This window comes from Hibiscus syriacus, unplaced genomic scaffold (assembly GCF_006381635.1).
Source record: "Hibiscus syriacus cultivar Baekdansim isolate YM2019G1 unplaced genomic scaffold, ASM638163v2 tig00111313_pilon, whole genome shotgun sequence".
NCBI lineage: Eukaryota > Viridiplantae > Streptophyta > Magnoliopsida > Malvales > Malvaceae > Hibiscus > Hibiscus syriacus.
The window spans coordinates 132,190-152,133 of NW_024063055.1; the positions used below are offsets into that span (position 1 = coordinate 132,190).

A 19,944-nucleotide genomic window follows, 5' to 3' on the forward strand; every position below is an offset into this window, starting at 1 on the left:
TTCTTTTCCATGCTTTGTAGCATAACTCGATCAGGCCTTATGTCATTGATATGCTTGTATTGTTCCAGAAATGACTTGGCCAGGTCCTTCCAGGTCTTGATATTTGATCGGCTTAGCTGGTTGTACCACCGAATGGCTGAGCCCGACAGACTATCCTGAAAGCAGTGGATCAGGAGTTGGTCGTTTCCTCCATATCCTGTCATCTTTCGGCAGGACATGGTGATGTGAGCGGATGGGCAACTATTCCCGTCAAACTTCTCGAACTCCGGGGACTTAAATTTCGGGGGAAGAACCAAGTCCGGGACTAGACTAAGTTCCGTTGCATCGATTTCATAGTAGTCACGGTCTCCTTTGACTATATTCATTTGGTCCTCCAATTGTTTGATTTTTTCCTCCATCTTCCTCGCTTTTTCATCTTCGTCCACATCCGGTACATGGTAATAACCCGGATTGTTCCTAGGGTTAAATACAGAGAACAAGGGCTTTGTTTTTGTAGCAGATGAGTCCCCTCGAAGTTCTGGTAGGATTTCAGGTGAGATAACCACTTGCGGGGTAGGTTGTATAATTACCCCTTCCGGTGAACCTGCCCCGGGCGCACTGGTCTGTTGTAGGCCAACTAACTTGGCAACGATCTGATCAACCAAGGACTCTTGGTTCTTTGTGATTGTTTCCAGAGTATTTCGACTGTTCTGGTTTATCTTGTCTTCTAGCTCCTTCTGTAGTTTTAACATATTCTCCTCGATTTGTGTAATTCTGGCTTCCATCCTCTTCTTCTTCAAACGAGTGTTATGTGGATGGGGTGTGTCCAATGCTTGAGGCGGTGTATCCAGTATTTGTTCCCTTTGATGAGACATGTTTATGTTAGTTAATGTGAATGCAAAGAAAATAACAAAATGCAAAGAAAATAAGAAATGCAAAATGTCTAAATATATGATGCATGAAATGTCTGAGGCATTGATCCAAAAAATGTGCATGTTATTCTGAATAACCCTTATTGGTGACAAAAGTGTTACGTCTGAAGAGACAAAAAACTCTTTTTGATGGTACAAATCCTATACAGCTTCTGACAAGTTGATTCGTCTTTTTCACTAGTTGAATATCCTGTCGAACCATTCCGGCTCCTTTGGCTAAAATGTGCAAATAATGAGATGCTTGCCCCAAAAAATATCTCGAAGGACTGCATCTCCGACTTTCACTTTCTACCGAGCTTGTTTCTAACGAAAGTGTCATTGGAGCCCTCCATCGAGAGAAACTATCCGAAGCTTGCTTCTTGAATTCGTCAGTAATGTCATCCAGCTCAGCTAGGGTTTCACCATCTTGTTCTTGTAGTTTTCAAAAGGAGCGACCGGGTCAGTGACCTTTTCCTCATATTGCCCCTGCAACTTTGCCTTTGAGTATTCTTTGACCACGGTTGGACTTCTGAGTTTTTTTATCTCTTTGTATTATAACTCCTTTGTCTGTTAATGCAGATTATTTACGTTTAACAAACACATTTTTGGTGGATCAACACCTCGTTTTAAATGATGCGAATGATGAGAACAAAATGAAAAAAAATAAATAAATAAATAAAAATAAAAAGAGTTAGTGAGGTAAATCAAAACAATAATAAAAATGAAAAATGCTACCCTACATGATATCTACCCCACATGCTTATTATTCCTACCCGGACATGATCTCTATCCCGCATACTAATTTCAAACAAAACCTAACCACATGTTTGTCTAGTTCGCATGCTTTGAACAGAAAATAAAGCAGGAAATAAAACAGCCTAGGGTTTGGAATGAGGTTTCGGGGTGGGCTCTAATTCCCTGTACTCTCCCGGTTTAGGTTCAAAAAAGGTACTCGAGTTCCCCTTGTCGGTGCCCCCTTGGGCTTGCCAGACCCTTAGTCCTTAGCCCATTATAAGCTTGTGTGGACTAAGTTAAACTCGAGAGGAAACATTCCCTTATGCCCATACGGAGAATGAATTCACACGAAGGCATAAGGTATATGAATCCCGAAGGTTACTTGCTAGGCCCATACGGTGAATAAATTCACACGAAGGCGTCGCTTTCGCCCCCACTTAAAAGGGTTCGGAGCTCGGGTACAGAGCCTGAGATAGAAACTTTTAAAAAATCTAAAATCATTAAAAAAAATGTTAGTACAACTATTTATTTGAAAAATAATCAAAGGTAAATAATTGGAATCGAATAAATAAATTTAAATTTAAATTTACAATTTTCGCATAAAAAGACAACCGGAAATTAATTCTGGCCTGACTCACTTACATGTTCCCAGTGGAGTCGCCAAGCTGTCGTAACCGTCTTTCGGTTGGGCCCCGGAATTGGGCTTCGACTTGAATAAATGGTTAGGAGTCGCCACCGACCACTTTAAAATGAGTTTAGGTGGGTCGGACACCATCTTACCTGATCTGCGTCGTACCAGAAACGTGTCGGGTTCGGGAGTCGGTTACGGTCAAGGAAGGATTAGCACCCTTGAACCGCCCTTTCGGTACCAATTATTTTTTCGGTTGCCTTCATTTGCGAAAGTTAATAAATTTAAAATTTAAAATTTAAAATATCCAATTCGAATTACTTACCTTTGACCGATTGAGATTACTACTAAAAAAATAAGAAAATAATGTTAGATAGAAAAATAAGTAAATAAAAATAAAAAGGCAAAAAAAATAAAATAATATTTTAACAGTAATAAAATGGAAACGATATGAAGTAAAAATAAATAATACTAATAATAATTTAAAAAATGATGATAATAACTTAAAATAAGAAATTAGGGGTTAAATTGCAAAGAATGTAAAATATAAATGGGGACCAAATTGAATAAATTGAAAATTTTGTGGCCAAGTCGATATGGTGACTGAAATGAAATGCACTTCAAACCTTGGGGGACGGCGGAGAGGATTAAATTATCTTCTAATTACAAGACAGTCCCTGGTATATAAATAGCCTAAAACGCCCACCTTCGTTTCATTTCTCTTATTTTCCAGAAATCTCATCTCTCAAAACGAGAGAAACACTCTCAGGCTCTTCCTCGGCCAATGGCCGGCCGCAACCCGACACCCCGGCCGCTGCGAGTTACGGCCGGACAAACTGAACCTTAGCAAAATACTCCCTTTAACCCCGTACACCCAAATCCGAGACCTAAAACACCAAAACTTATCCCTACCAGCGTGGATCTAGGTGTAAAGTTTCGATTTTTACCCTTAAACCGTTCGTATTCCCGGTGACCCCTCTTCTTCCGACGAGCACCACGACCGAAGCCTCACCTTTTGTACGAGTGGTTTGCTTTGTGACTTGTATTTATGTTCTTTTTTGTGCGATGTGTAGTATAGGCTTGTGTGGGTTTTTTTTGGATTTCGTGGGTTGTTGTGCTTGGCTTTGGTTCGGTGCTTTGGTTTTCTGTGTTGTGATGTTTCGGTTTAAGATGGTTTCTTGTGTACTGTTATTGTGTTCTGCTCGATTATAGACCGATGTTGTGGCCTCGGTTCTGTGGCTCGTGTGTACTGTGTTTTCTCTTGTGAGTTCTCTGGTGGTATTTTCGTGGTGGTGATGGCTTCGATGGTTCTGCCTAGCCTCCACTCCTTTTTTTCGTGGCAGTGTTGATGCCTTGATTTTATAGGCTCCCGTTGGAGCCATTTCCGGTCGTGGTTGGAGTTGATCTCGGATATTCCGGGGTGGTTTTCGGTGATCTCAGATGGTTCAGTCCGAGTAGCTCCGATTTTGGTACTGCACGTGGCCGGAATCCTCGGCTGACCGGTGACTTTAGATCTTCTGGAACCCTTGATCTCGACCGTTGGATTGGGTCAGATCCAACGGTCCAGATCTGGCTGCGCATTTGATGAAACTTTTAGGGCTTCAGAACCCTAGCTATCACGCGATTTGAGCCGTTGATCACTGCTCGATCTAACGGCTATAAGCCATGCGGCGCTGGGACTAAGTTGAGAAACCCTAGCTCAGAAACTGGGCTGGGTCAAGCCCGACTTGGCTCACTTGGACCCCAAAATAGACCTGGACAATTAAAATAAAAATAAAATTAATAAAAATAAATAAATAAAAATAAATAACAACGATAATAATAATATAAAATATTTTCTACAAACTATATAATATATTTTCAAAGTATTTTAAAATTATATATATATATATTTTTTAAAAACGTTTTCAAAATTATAGTTTTCAAAAATGTTTTTTTTTAAAAACTATATATTATAAGTTTTTAAAATGATTTCAAAACTATATAATATATATATGTTTTCAAAATGTTTCTTTTTAAATATTATATTTATTTTAAAAATGTTTTTTAAAACCGTATAATATATTTTTTTAAAAACGTTTTAAAAACTATATATTATATTTATTTTCAAAGTGTTTTAAAAACTATATAATATAAATGTTTTAAATATGTTTTCAAAACTATATTATATTATATATATATATATATATATATATATATATATATATATATATATATATATATATATGAGACGAAAATGGGTGTCTACATGTAGATTTTATTTTCTAAATTTTAAGCATGGTATAAGCCTTATTTATACCATTTTTATGACACGTAAGACTTTAATCATGTTTGGGGACATCACAAGGGTCTTTGGGAGTGAGATATATCATTTTTTGCTTGTTTTTAAGTCTTATGCAGGTCAAGTATCGATATTATTTGGCTAGTATCGATACTTGTTCTTTATTTCTAGGTAGAAACATGTTTTTTGGGTAGAAGTATCGATACTCTTTCAAGAGTATCAAAATTTTGATAGTTTTGAAACTCCCAGGAAGTATCAAAACTAGGCAGGACAAAATGTCTAAAAATATCGGTACTTATATAAAGTATCGAAACTTTTACAGGAGTATCAATACTTTTGGGCTATTATCGATACTCTCAGTCGGTTTTGGGCAAAAAGAATCATTTTTAAGGGAATTAGACCCGAGGTACCCTAATACTTCAGTATATTATCAAATAAGACTATAAGTGAAAATAATTACGATGTTTAATTCAAACATAGAAACTAAATAATTAGGGTGACATAAAACTAGCCTTGGTTGATGCTTGGGAAATAATTTGGACATATGAGTTCCTCTAGTTTAGGGTGTCAAAAGTATAGATGCAGTTTGGATATCCATATGGAGGGCGAAAGGCCCTTAAAACTAACTAGCTAGGGCACAAGGTCCGACACTCGTAAGGGGTGGGCTAGTTGGGGGTGTGGTTTCTAATATAGTGATTCAGGGGCCACATCCTCGGTAGACTAGAGGGGTGCGTGAGCTCTAAGATGCATAAATCCCTCATCCGTATCATGACGTCTATCATAGCATAGAGAGTAAGTATCGCAAGGATACTCACTAATGTTGTATTGATGATGCATTGTATTGTTTTCAGTTATTAAAATATATTGTAAATGTACCCCTGTTAGTATATTTTAGTTGTTAGTGTGGTACTGGGCTAGTTAGATCAGTGTTTGGAGTTTGTTTCCTTTTGCAGATTAGGTGAAGATCAGTAGAGGAGCCTTTTGACTAGAATAAGTCCAGACCAAACAACAGTGCAGAGTACGTCTCAAATTTCTAGAAGACATGTATATTCAAAGTTCTATTTTGTAAATTTGAGTTATAAATTGTTTTAAATACATTGTATGTATATTTTCATTTATTTTGTAATTATGAGAGCTCCCGACTGTAAACTATTTTTACATGGAATTTATTTTCTATTCCATTGCAAGTATTTACACATGAAGCTTTGGTTTTAAGTGAGTATGATAAGGAAATTTTTTGGTTAGCCACTCTGATGGTTCATTGTGGAACTCTTATTGGTCAATTGTGTGTCGTACTGGTGTAGGGTATTACACTAATCCTTTGGAGTATTAAGGTTTCATAAATCTATGTTTTTTTGCTAAGATTTGGTGATTTGAGAATTTTATGGTTCATCTTTGATTTCTCAACCAAATCATGTTTTAGGTGTTAATAATATGTTTAAATGATGTCTTAAGACCATGAATAACTTACTAAAGCTTTTGAATAAGTTTATAAACCAACTCATGTCGTTTGGGGTGCTTCTTGAGTGATTCCCGAGCTTAATCAAGCCTTTTATATGCTGAAATCTCTCTTCCGTCGTATTATTTTTAAATTTTTAAACGGGGGTTTGTTGTGGTAGTTGAGAGGAAGAACCCTCACCGAAAACATTCTTGCATCGTGCCATCTCAACTTGACAAAAAGAAAACATAAAAGAAAACTCTATTGTGGTAGTAGTGACAGTTTCACGTGGAAAGTAGAAAAAGAAAGAAACTCAGATGGTGGTTATAACAAAAATTGGTGGAGAAGAATAAATTTGAGAGAAAACTAAAAAGAATAAAAATAAATTGAAGAAGAAAGAGAATATGAGTGTGAGGTTTTAAAGAAAAAATGGGTGGTTTTGGGGGAGTTAATGAAAAAGTATGAAAGAGAAAAAGAATGTAATAATCACTTATAATGTGATTGGTGGGTTTGAAAAGTTAAAAAGAAATAAAAATAAATAAAATAATAAAGAGATTTGTTCTTTCCCTTTTTTCCGCCTTAGCAAAAAAAAAATATTAGGTTTTCTTTTTGTCATCTTTTGAGCTCTCTCTCCAAGTTGTCATGTCTAGAAAGAAAACTAAGGTTAAAGTAAAAATAAAAAGGAAAGAAATGATTAAGTTAAAATAATTATTTATATACAAACTATGAAAATAACTGTTCTAGCGAGAATTTAAAGAATTAGTGCAAACTCTGAAACGTCATGGAGGAGAAGTGTTGACTTGTCTCACAAGATTGGGGCTCTATTGTACACCTTGAGGCGTTGGCCATTCACCTTAAGAGATAGAACCATCGTCAAGGTTTTTAATGTCCACAACTCCAAGTGGATACACATTATGCACTTGGAATGGTCCAGATCATCGGGACTTCAGTTTACCTTGAAAAAGCTTCAACCGATAATTATATAGGAGGACTTGTTGGCCTTCATGAAATTGCCTCTGCAGAAGATTTTTGTCATGACAACGTTTGGTATTCTCCTTGTATATAAGGGCACTCTCATAAGCTTGGGCACGAAGTTCCTTTATTTCACTAAGCTCTAGCAACCTTTTCTCACCAGCTAGCTGGGCATTCATATTGAGTTTCTTAATCGCCCAGTAGGCCTTATGCTCTAGCTCGACGGGTAGATGGCATGCCTTTCCATACATGAGTTTAAATGGGGACATGCCCAGTGGAGTTTTAAAGGTTATATGATAGACACAAAGTGCTTTATTCAGCTTCGGTGACCAGCTTTTCTGCTTTGTATTCACTGCCTTTTTAAGAATCTGCTTGATCTCTCAGTTGGATACCTCAACCTGTCCATTAGTTTGGGGTGATATTCTATGCCAATTTTATGTCGCACTCTGTACCTATGCAATGCCTTAGCAATGAATTTATTGTCGAAGTGGGTGCCTTCATCGCTTATGATGACTCTAGGTACTCTGAATCGTGTGAATATGTTTTTGTGAAGAAACTTGAGCATGGTATTTGAGTAATTTCTTGGAGTTTCTTTAGCTTTAACCCACTTGGACACATAGTCCACTGCTAAGAGTATGTAAAGATCATCAAAGGATTATGGGAAGGGTCAATTGAAATTTATTCCACATATGTCGAAGAGCTCTATTTCCAAAATGTTATGCCATAGTATTTCCTGTCTCTTCGAAATATTCCTAGTGCGCTGACATCGATCATACGAAATGAATACTCCCATACTGTAAGACCTTTGCAATAGTCCTAACACCTCCAAAGTGGACTCTACACGGTGCGTTGTGCCAATGGTATAAAATATCTTGTTGTTATTCTTCAGGTACACATATTCTAATTATTTGATCAACACATTGCTTGAATAGATAGGGCTCGTCCCACTGATAGTGTCACACATCATGTCTGAACTTTCTTCTTCCCTGGCTATTTAAATCAGGAGGCAAAACACCACTCATAAGAAAGTTAACTATGTCAGCATACCACGGACATGAAGCGACAAATAAAATTTTATCGTCAGAGAATTCCTCCTAGATTTCTAAATTGTCATGGCATTCATTTATGTTGTCTAGCCTAGATAAATGATCAGTAACCTGATTTTTAGTTCATTTCCTATCCTTAACCTCTATATTGAATTCTTACAGCAAAAATATCCACCTAATAGTCTAGGTTTGACATCTTTTTTATTCACCAAGTACTTAATAGCCGAGTGATCGGTGTTCACAATGACCTTAATTCCTATAAAGTATGCCCTAAACTTATCAAAGCAAATACCACATCAAGTAATTCTTTTTTCCGTGGTTTTATAGTTTATCTGTGCTTCATTAAGTGTGCGACTAGCATAATAAATGGCATGGAAAATTTTACCTCGTATTTTCCAAAAAACTGCTCCCACGGCGTAGTCACTTGCAACGCACATCAATTCAAAAAGTCATCCAGTCAGGAGGGACAACCATTGGTGTTGTGACAAGTCTGTTCTTTAACTCTGTAAACACGTTGTAGCATTCTTTATCAGACATAAATGGTTGATTCTACTGTAGCATAATACAGAGAGGTTTCAAAATTTTGGAGAAGTCTTTGATGAATCGCCTGTAGAATCTAGCGTGTCCCAGGAAACTCCTTATACCCTTCATGATAGTGGGTGGAGGTAATTTCTCGATAACTTCAACCTTGGCTTTGTCGACCTCGATTCCCTTTTGTGAAATCTTATGCCATATCATGATTCCTTCTGTCACCATGAAATGTCATTTTTCACAGTTGAGCACTAAATTAGCCTCCTCACATCTCTTCAATGCCTTATCCAAATTGCTGAGGCATTTGTCAAAGTCGTCGCCCGAGGCGGAAAAATTGTCCATAAAGATTTCCAAGAAGTCCTGCACCATATTTGAAAAAATTATTAACATGTACCTCTGAAAGGTTACTAAGGCATTACATAGCACGAACAACATCCTTCTAAAGGTGTAGGTTCCATAAGGGCATATAAAGGTGGTCTTCTCCTAGTTTTCTGACACTATGCAATCTGATTATAGCCTGAGTATTCATCGAGGAAGCAATAAAATGATTTGCATACCCTGATCAATGAAGGGAGGGGAAATGATCATTCTTTGTCGCCTTGTTTAGCTTTCGGTAGTTCATACAAATCCTCCAGCCCATGACAGTCCTCTTCGGCAATCTCCTCGTTACTCACCATGGTCATGCCACATTTCTTAGGCACACATTGCACTAGGTTGACCCATGAACTATTGGAGATAGGGTAAATCACACCAACGTTAAGCCACTTAATAATGTCCTTCATAATAATTTTTGTTCATGACGTGATTAAGTCTCCTTTGGGTTCTACAGAATTGTTATAGCAATCATCTAACTGAATCTTGTGCATGCAAATTTTAGGGCTTATTCCCTTCAAATCTGTCACAGTCAAACCTAGAGCTTTCTTATGCTGTGAAAGAACATTTATCAAATTGTATTCTTGCTTAGGGGTTAGACTAGCAGATATTGTAACAGGTAAAGTATCATCACTACCTAGGTAAAAATACTTCAAATGTGATGGAAAAGGTTTAAGTTCCAAGGTATGAGCATGTTGTAGTGAAGGTTTCGGAGGAACAAATTCATCAAAGTCAAGAGGTTCAAAGCGCGTACCTGGTCTAGCTAGAAGTAAGCTAGACTGCTCCACCACTAAGGAAAATTCCTCGGACTCCACAATTTCTTCAGCTTCAGTAAATCTCTCATACTCTTCCAGCTGTAAAAAGTTGTTGCAGCAGAAATTTACAGCGTTATCCGCACGCTTCACATCTAACAAACATTGGCATTCTTCCGAATCGTCCACATACTTAAGTGTGTTGAAGACATTGATAGTTACACTCTGATCAACCACCCTCATTGTGAACTCTCTCTTCTCACAATCAATGAGAATGTGACCAGTGGCTAAAAAGGGACGCCCCAGAATGGTGTGCGCATTATCGTCGCCCTCACAGTCGAGAATGAGAAAATCAACAGGAAACACAAACTTGTCAACTTTTACTATGACATCCTCAATTATTCCTTTGAGACAAATGTGAGTTCAGTTAGGTAATTGTAGGATCACGGTGGTCGGTCGAGCATTACCCATTCCAAGCTTCAAGATCATGGACTTGGGTATCAAATTTACACTTGACCCAAGGTCACACAGGGCTCCCCCACATATTTATCACCAATAAAACATGGAATAACAAAGATGTCAGGATCTTCTCGCTTCGGCGGAAGTTTACTCAGCGCAGAACATTATTCTTTTCCTGTGGCGACAGTTTCAAACCTTTCCACATTTCTCTTCTTGGTGACAATGTCCTTGAGAAATTTAGCATATGTTGGCATCTGATCAATGGCTAGGGGTGTTCAAACAGGTAATTTGGTTAACTGACTAAACTGAATTACCTAAATTCCATTAACCAAATTTTTCCCATTAACTGTTAACCGAACCAAATTTTTTCTAAAAAAATTAACTAAACCGAACTAAGTTCGGTTAATTGATCGGTTAACCAAAGTAACCGAATTAACCAAAATTTATAAATAATATATATTATATATTAAATAATTAATATTTTTTGGTTTATTGGATTAATTTGGTCTGTTAATTCGGTAAAAATCGAGTTCAAACACCCTGAAAGCTAAATAATATATATATAATATTAAATATTTAATAATTCCAGTTAATTCGGTTAATTAACTGATTTCAAACTGAATTAATCAAAACCAAAATTTGAAAAAAAACTATTAACCGATAACCAATCGAACCCAAAATTAACCGACCAAAATTTTGATTTGGTCTGTTAATTCGGTTTTAACCGAACAGTGAACACCCCTATCAATGGCCTCCAAAAGCGGGACATTGATATTGTAATACCCCAAATTTTGACTAATGACTAAAATGTAAGATTTGAAAGTTTGGTGGCTAAAGTATAAACTATGTAAAAGTTTAGGGACCCAAAAATATAATTTTGAAAAGTTTATATTTTATCCCGTAGATAATGTTTGATTTGAATTAAAATACCTTAGACAATATAAAGATAAAGATCTTGGTAAGGTGGGATTCAGTGTAAGTCATCGATGTATTTTGATCTAAACTGTTGGATCTTGAGGAGCTCAACTATAAATAGAGGTCTTCTCATCTCTTTTGTAATCATTTCATTCTTTCTGAGTAAAATCTCAAGCATTTACTTTTATTTTCTATCTGAGTTACTTTTTTTTATAGCTTCTTAGCCTTTTGGCCTTATTTCTCTTTGTATTAGCCTTTGTGTTTTGTTACTTCTCGTGGTGGCTTAGAAAGCTCCGAAAGTGTTTATACTTCCGCATTGTGTTCAACCTTAGTGGCTTGTGTAGCCCCGTTGGTCTTTAGTTTCTGCACATTTGTTTAACCCTAGCGGGTTTATTCGTCGCTTGGTGAGCTTGAATTCTCACAAGGATGTAGTTAAGTTTGACTTGGACGCCTTTTTGATCATGAAAATGTCTAAGTGCTGCACGAATCAGCTAAAAAAAGTTTAGTCCCGTAACATTATGTATTTGAGAATATTTAAATTTTATATAACTTACAATAATAAAAACTTTTAGTTAAAAAAATACTAAATTTAAATCTACTCTAAATTTGAAAACTTTAAAATTTTAAATGAAATACATGCCATTAAAATAAGTATATTTATATTTTTTTGAATAGTCTGGGATGATTATAAAATATCATTTGTTTATAATATTTCTTAGCCATTGACACTGCACACATGGACGAACACATGATTTTAAGTTAGAATGGACGAACTTATAAAATTTTAGGGGGACGAAAATAGATTTTCAACAGAAAATACAAAGAAAATATCTAAAATATATAGAGATTTAAAGATTTTAGGGAGGCACCCGCCCTCACCTAGGTCCATCCCTGAACACACACACCTTACAAACGTAGTTGTTCGAACCCATGATTTCAAGAGAGAACAACACTTTCATTGACCACTGAGATCACTCAATAAGTTCAATAAATCTATATACATTAAAATTTATACAACTTTTATATTAAATAAGTTTATTTAATTAGTATATTATATATTTTGAATAATTTAATCAAAGGTTAGTCTTTGATATTGCCACAATTTATGTTTGTTTCTTTAGCTTTTTTACTTTATTGTGGAATCTAAAAACTCAACAGACATATCGAATAATTTTTAATTTAATTACTTCAATTAATTTTGACATTGGCATCAAAATAACCCATAAGCAAAATTTAAAAAGTCAACAATGTTTTTTTCAAAGAACAGTTTAGTTTAGTGATTATTATTACTATTATAACAACTTGAAAATCATGTATTCAAATTTTATAAATATTTATTTTATATAATAAAGTAATTTACTTTTTTATCAATATGGAGTAAGTACATTGTACCTTTAATATTTTTGGTGCTCGAAACTAATACCTCAAAGAATAATTACAATTCCTTTACCACCACAATTGCTTGATTCGTGCAGTAATTTATATTTTAAATTGGTGTAAATATAATATTTTTTCACTTAATGATGAAATAGTTTTGTGTGTTATTACTTAATATATATATAGGATTCGCTTACACTATGTAAACTAAACAGTTTTACACATTTTTTAGTATCATTAGAGAAGGATAAATCAAAGGTTGAGATTAATAGTAAAAAATGAGAAGATATTCACTGGAAAAAAAACAATGAGTTAATCTCAGCCTTTAATTTCTCCCATCCAATGATCATAAAAGAGTATAAAACTAAAAGAGTTTTACACAATGTAAATGTATCTTAACGTTATATATATATATATATATATATATATATATATATATATATATATGTGTGTGTGTATGTATTATGGTACCTACCAATTAAACCTATTCATTTTTTTAAATTATTATATTAAGAGAAACTTTTCACATAAAAATAAGTATTAGTATTGAATTAAGCGACCTTAATGATTAAATGTATAATTGATATTTTTAAAAGTCTCGAATTCAAGTACCAACAACTATAAAGTATTTGAACATTTATTATTAAATAATTAAATATATTTAAAATAAATATTATCATTTATAATTGTAATAGATTAACTACGAAAAAGGCTTAAATATAAAAAAGGTGCTCAAAGTATGCCTTTGGTTCCAGTTTGGTGTCTAATGTTTCATTCTTTAACTAGTTTGGGTCAGGTCGTGACGGACCATTAAGTTTGGCAGTTAAGTGACACATGTCACAACTTGGTAATTTTAAATTTTTTATTTAAATTTAATATATATATATATATATATATATATATTAAAAAGAAAACTCAAATTTTGAAAAAAACCCCAAAACTTTGAATTCGTGACTGATCGATGGTCGGTCGATGATAAATCAACGTTTTATATTCGCGAACCATAGGATGAAAATCGCGATCCCATGCGATTTCGACGGTCAATTAATCATGATTTCATAGGGTTTTTGGTCGCCGGGGGGAGGGAGGTTGAGTGGAGCTTCGTCGATGGCAAAAGGCGGTGGTCGACATAGGTTTAGGGGTTGAAATGAATGTTTTTTAAGTTTTAGGGATTGAAATAAAAGTTTTTAAAGTTTTAGGTTTATTTCAAAATTTTGTGTTTTCCTTTAAACAATATATATATATAATTTAATTTTTCAATTTCAAATAAATTTTTAAAATTATAACTTTGTGACACGTGTCACTTAACGACCAAACTTAACAGTTCGTCATGATTTGACTCAAACTGAGTTACAGAATGAAACTTTAGGTACTAAACTGAAACGAAAAAATATTAGGTACCAAAATAAAATCAAAGGCATAAATTAGACACTTTTTTATATTTAAGCCTAAGAAAAAAGGAAAAAGAAAAATGTGAGTTATAATTCAAGTTCTTGAGAGTTGAAAACCATCGACAGTCCCATAAAAGTAGGTCAAATGTTGGAGAAAGGCATGCGAACTCAAACCAAAGCCCAAACAAACCAAAAATTAAGGGTAAAAGTATATCAACGGTCACTTAATTATTTTAAAATGGTCATTTTGATCAATGTACTTTCAAAAGTTATAAACAATATATTTTTTATATTAATACAAAATAATAATTAAATTTTATATATGTATTATAAAATTATAATTAAATTAATTGAACCTTTATACTTATTATAATGATTTAATGATCATTCTATAACAATTTTATAATATTATTATAATGATGCAATGATCATTTTATAACAATTTAATAATATTAATAATTATTTTGTAATTTTTAAGATTTAAAAGAGTAAATAATCATTTATAAATAGTTCATTGACTTTGTGTGTACTTTACCCATAAATCAAAAACCAACCGACGTAAGCAACCGTGCAAGAAACCAATAAACTAACCAAAGCCTGGGCTTTTTGTCTTAACAACGCAACCCGACACACCAAAATCTCTGTCTTTTGATTCTTTTCCTTCGGTTACAATCTTTAAATTTTAAATTTTCTCTTTCTTTGAGTTCATTATTATGTTAACTTCCATTGTCTTAATTTCCAGAATCATCATCACTGCCTAATGAAAGTGAAACCCCTCTAAACCATTAAAGAAGGTAGCAAAACTCGTTCACACTCACCTGCTGAAACTAAGGTAAAAAGACAAACTAAGAAATAGTACATACCCTTTATTTCTATTCACATTGTTTATTATTTGGGGATATTCAACTTGTTTCTTTTTTCTTTTTTGGGTTTTCTTTTTGCTGGAGATTTTTTTAAGGTTATTAGGGTTAGGGTTTCTTCTTGGAGTAAAGTTAATCTCACACAAGATGCAGCAGCCACAGCAAACGATTCCCATGATGCCTTCATTCCCACCTAACAACATCACTACCGAACAGATTCAGAAGGTATATTTGTATTTATAGTGATAGATATACTTTGTTTAGTGCTAGTACTTATAAGTTATGGGGTTGTTGATGGTTAGATGCTGACCTGGAAGTTTTCATTTTTATGGTAATTTTTAGATATGGCTTCAACTCTCCTTTAAAAAAGAATAATTTTTGATGAGATAGAAGAAGCCCCGTAATCTTATTTTGTTCCAAAAGAGAAAAAGAAGCAGCTCGTTTTCATGTATGTTTATGGTTATTACGTTTATGAGATGGAAGAGTTGTGCTTTTGTGAATTGGTTGTATATATTAGTAGTTATTGCAACAGAACAACGATGCTGAAAAGGTAAGGGTTAGCTGATGTTGGTTTAAGAAGTTAGGGTAACAGAGATGGATAGCATAGAGAGATGAATGGAAGTTATTGCTGATGCAGCGATCTAATTATTCTTTTTGTCGTATACGGTCGCTAAAGGTGTGGTTGATTAAATTGGAAGTTGTTGGTCATGTTGGGGATCTAATTATTCTTTTTGTCGGGTATGATGTGGTTGTTTAAATGAGATGTTCTTGGTAATGCAGGGGATTTGATCTAACTAATATTTTTGTCATATACGATGTGGTTGATTAATTTGGTTCCGTTTGTAGTTTTAGAATCTGTCATTACAAGCAAGAAAGTTGTGCCATATTGAATGGTGAGATGCATCTGGCACATCTAGTGATTATTCTTGGTGCTGGGGAGAATCAAAGTTCTGATCTATTCTGTCAATTTGATTCTCACCGTTTTGTCTCCTAAAGCATTTCCTCCCTTTTGTTTGTCTTTTACGAAGTATGCAAATCATCTATAACAACCCTTTTAATGTCTTTTCGAATTTATTTTCTTATATAACATCTTTTTGAAATTTATTTGCAATGTTTCCTGAAAATTCATTAAAGCAATGAAACATTTTACTTGGAATATTTTGACATGAAAAAAAAATCTGAGACATACTTGAGAGTTTGTGGGCATATATTATAGATCCATGTTGAGGTTTTACTGATCTTCAGTGTGTATTAATTCTCCAACTACTTAATTGTTGTGAATTCCCTCTTGGTTACCATGCTCGGGAATGGAATCCAAATGGAGTTACTAGATTAGTTAAGCTGTTTACATGGTTCCAAAGATATGGTCCTTGCAGCAGAAGCTGAAATGCTGCTTTCCTAATAAAGGGCCCCTAGCTTAAAGCTGTCCCAGTTTTTCAAATAAATAAATAAATAAAGCTGTCCCAGTGGCTCTTATCTGGTCCGTGCTTGAGTTAAACTAATTAAAAGCAATTCATATCCGCTTATGCCTCGATAGTTATGCTTACTTTTCATCGCTTAACTTTAGTTTAGATCAAGACAGGGTGATAGATGAGATTTTCATGTTCCACTTTTTATTATCTGTTCCTGAAATGCTAATATTCCTTTCGAGGAAAAGCATTAGTTAGTTATATTGTGCCATAAATCTTAAACATTGATATTATTAATTATTAAAGAATTTATTGATATTGTGTTTTGTTTCCCGAAAGTCATAGAGGTATTAGATAGAAGGTCAGTGATATTATTTAGCAAAGCTGTTTGCTGATTTTTAGAAGCTTCTAAGACGTGGGCTCTATGAGTTATTTCTCATGGATGATGATTATGTCTGTTGTGGACTAACCTAAAACCTTAAAAGCTATCATTTGTTCTATCAAAGGGAATGCATTTGAAGGGGTCTGTACATTCGACATTCCTACTATCCATTTTTATGCCAAAACTTCCTACTGAATGGGCTATCCTTCCTAGGTCAACATCCCTTTTGAAAAATGAAGTTTCAGGAAGACCTCGACGAATTTAAGAAGTGCTTAAATGAAAATTATTTTGGTAGAGTTTGGTTGACATACAATCTTTCGGTAAACTGCATACCCCCAAGATTTTGTAATATTTAGAGGAGTCTGAATATCTGCCCCAAATAGTTATCTGTTGGGCATATTGACAGTTTTTGTCGCATAGTGCCAAAGAATGCAATATATAATAATTGGGACATTAAGTTGTTCTTGTGGTTTTTTCGTTTCCCAATCTTATTGCAGTACCTTGATGAGAACAAGAAGTTGATTTTGGCAATTTTGGACAACCAGAATCTCGGAAAACTCGCTGAATGTGCCCAGTAAGTAATTTATGAATCTATCTTTTTCTTCTATTTATCTTGATGGTGCGTGCATCATTATTTGCTCTCATTTAGTCTTGTGGTTTTCTTGTCCGCTTTTGGTCCTTGCATAATTCAACAATATCCGGAGAAGTCAGGATAACATGTATTGTTCTGGTCGGCAGAAGCTACAACTTTTTGTTGTCTTGGTTTTCTTCAAACATGCTATTAGGGATTTGTGATGGGAAACTAGTTTATTTTACTTGCATTCTACATTTTTTTGGTCATTAGCATATGAATGATATAGTCAATTAGCTTAGTTTCGATCCAGATGGTACCAAAGAGGAGAATTTTAGAAGCTATAAAGCTTGGAAATTGGGACAATAATTTATACTTGCATTCTACCAAAGAGGTGAATTTTAAATGCAAGTAAAACTAGTTTTTTTACTTGCATTCTACCGTTTGTTTTCCATCCCGTACATGTGTTTGGTTTTGCACATTCACGCAAGGACATATGCTTACATGCGTGAGATTTAGGCAGCAAATATATCTAAGATTTTGATGTTTTAGGTATCAAGCTCAGCTGCAAAAGAATTTGATGTACTTAGCTGCGATTGCGGATGCGCAACCACAAACAACGCCCACAATGCCTCTTCAAGTGAGTGTTAAAATTAAATTGTTTCCTTCTATTCTATCTGCTGTTACACTGTCTGCTCACATATGTTTTTCCAACAACTACAGATGGCACCGCATCCTGCAATGCAACCAGGAGGATATTTTATGCAGCACCCTCAGGCCGCTGCAATGGCACAGCAGCAGGGAATGTTCTCCCAAAGGATGCCGTTTCAATTCAACAACCCGCATCAAATGCAGGATGCACAGCAACAGCAGCTACACCTGCAGCATCAACAAGCCATGCAAGCTCAAATGGGAATCAGACCTGGAGGGTCCAATAACGGCATGCATCCCATGCAAGCCGAGGCTAATCTTGGAGGTGGTGGCAGTGGTGGTCTCTCTTCAGCTTCGGGCCCAAATGATGGACGTGGTGGGAACAAGCAAGAGGGTGCTGAAGCCGGTGTTGATGGGCAGGGCGGCACAGCTGGTGGTCACAGTGACGGAGTAGACAAGGCAAAGTGACTGCCCACCCTAAGTTGTTTTGATCCGATACTTATGGATGTTGATAGTAAGCGCCTCTTACAATAGTTGTACTGTTTCGGTAATCTTTCGATGGGCAGACGGTGTTAGAACTAAAAGTTTATCTTTGTTGCTCTTTAGTATTAAAGGGTTTAGGTAGTTAACCTTTGTTGGGAGGCTCTTGGCATGCCAATGAATCGAAAAAGCAGCTAATTAGATGACAGTTTTAATTGTAATCGGAAGAAAAGCTTAAAGCTTCTGCGTGTATCTGAATTGTGATCCCAGTTAAAGCTTTCTCGGTTGCTGCCGGTAATGTTTGTGCTAAAACAGCCCATGGTGGTCATGGTTGTAAGTGGAACCTACCATGAGACCACTTAAATATTCGTTAAAGATGAGTAGTCGAGTTCAAGTGAATGGAGTTAAAGGTGCCGGCAAGCAGTTGGCTTCTCCTTTACAAACAGGGGTCCATGAGATAAGGCTAAGCCTATGGTTGAGGAAGATAGCGATGCCGGTCTATTGTCACAAGCAGTTGGCTGCCGTGTACCTTCACTAGCCTTTTAATTATCCGGTTTGGTATGATATTAAATTTGTGTTGGTACATCAAATTGATGGCGCCGAGCTTTGAGGAAGGGGAGGTAAAGAGCAACGAATAAGGTATAGACGGAAAGAAAGACATCCACTTCTAATAAAATATTTTATTGATAAGAAAAAGGAATCCTAAATAACCTTTTAAAGAAATACGAATGTAAGTTTATAATTCTTTTCAAAATATATTTATCATTTTTTAATTTTAATAACCACATATATATGTGAAAATAATATCCATTAGCTTTTACGATTCTCCTGGAAGGTTGGAATCTTTCCAAGTCATTAGTGAAAGTTCTGCCTGAACTGTTTCAATTATATAAAAAGAATCTAAGAAATTATTTTTAAATTAAGATGTTGATCTATGTAATTTGACTTAAAAAAATGCTGCGTCTACAAGCAAAGCCAAAACTACCTTCCTCGAATTTTGTTTAGCAGACGGTATCACCAATTTTAATATTAATTGTTAACTGCCAATGATTATTATTTTCTTTCTCTTTTTTTATATTATGTCGTTTTTTTTTTGAATTTTTTTATTTTTAAATAAGAATTTATGTCATTGTGACACATTTTTCTATGTTCTTGTGACATGCTCTTTTCCTGCTTTTGTGACACGTTCTTTATGACTTTTGATACTTTTTTCGCGTACCACAGCGGTCCTGTTGGTGCTTGATCCTCACAACATTTATTTTCTGCTTGGTTTGTCGGTAGTCACGTATTTCAAATCCATCTTTAATAAAAGGTTGTTAGAATTGTATAGTGAAGCAATTTGTCAAATTATTTGGTTCAGTCACTATTCCTTTATCACTTTATACTTCTTAAAGTGTCTTGTTCGACAAAGATAAGAAGTTTTATCAAGGCCATTGAATTATTTTGATGTTGATGTCATTCTCAATAGAATATTTCATTTTTCTTCATATTTTTAATTTAATATTTTGTTTTATTTATGCTTTTTTTTATAATTATTGTCTCCAATTTGTTTTTTAGAATGCATTATACTTCTGATTCTTTCCATTATTTATATTAATGAAATCCCATTGCCGGTGTTAAAAAAATTGTATATAAAAGATGTGAGCTTGATGGAAGCTCTAGTAGGCGGAGCAGCATGTTTAAGGACCTTAACATAGTTTTAGTGAATTCAACATAATCAAGATTTAGAAATTTCAAAAACCATCTCCAAACCAAAAGTATAATATATTCAATGTTTAACATATTTTTGTGTGTGTAAATTACG

General features: G+C 34.8%; 1 protein-coding gene across 2 annotated transcripts; it reads left to right on the forward strand.

The window, feature by feature from the left end:
- Nucleotides 1-14,379: 14,379 nt before the first annotated feature.
- LOC120158461 (GRF1-interacting factor 2-like) lies at nucleotides 14,380-18,309 on the forward strand. 2 transcript variants are annotated; one of them, XM_039169287.1, is made up of 6 exons: nucleotides 14,380-14,452; nucleotides 14,530-14,619; nucleotides 14,732-14,872; nucleotides 16,936-17,012; nucleotides 17,562-17,649; nucleotides 17,733-18,128. In XM_039169287.1, the coding sequence occupies exons 3-6, from the start codon at nucleotides 14,795-14,797 to the stop codon at nucleotides 18,126-18,128; spliced, it is 639 nt and encodes a 212-aa protein (XP_039025218.1). In that variant the 5' UTR covers nucleotides 14,380-14,452; nucleotides 14,530-14,619; nucleotides 14,732-14,794. The 2 variants fall into 2 exon arrangements, with proteins under 2 accessions (XP_039025218.1, XP_039025219.1); XM_039169288.1 differs by lacking the exons at nucleotides 14,380-14,452; nucleotides 14,530-14,619 and having other exon boundaries at nucleotides 14,795-14,872; nucleotides 17,733-18,309.
- The last annotated feature ends 1,635 nt before the right edge of the window (nucleotides 18,310-19,944 follow it).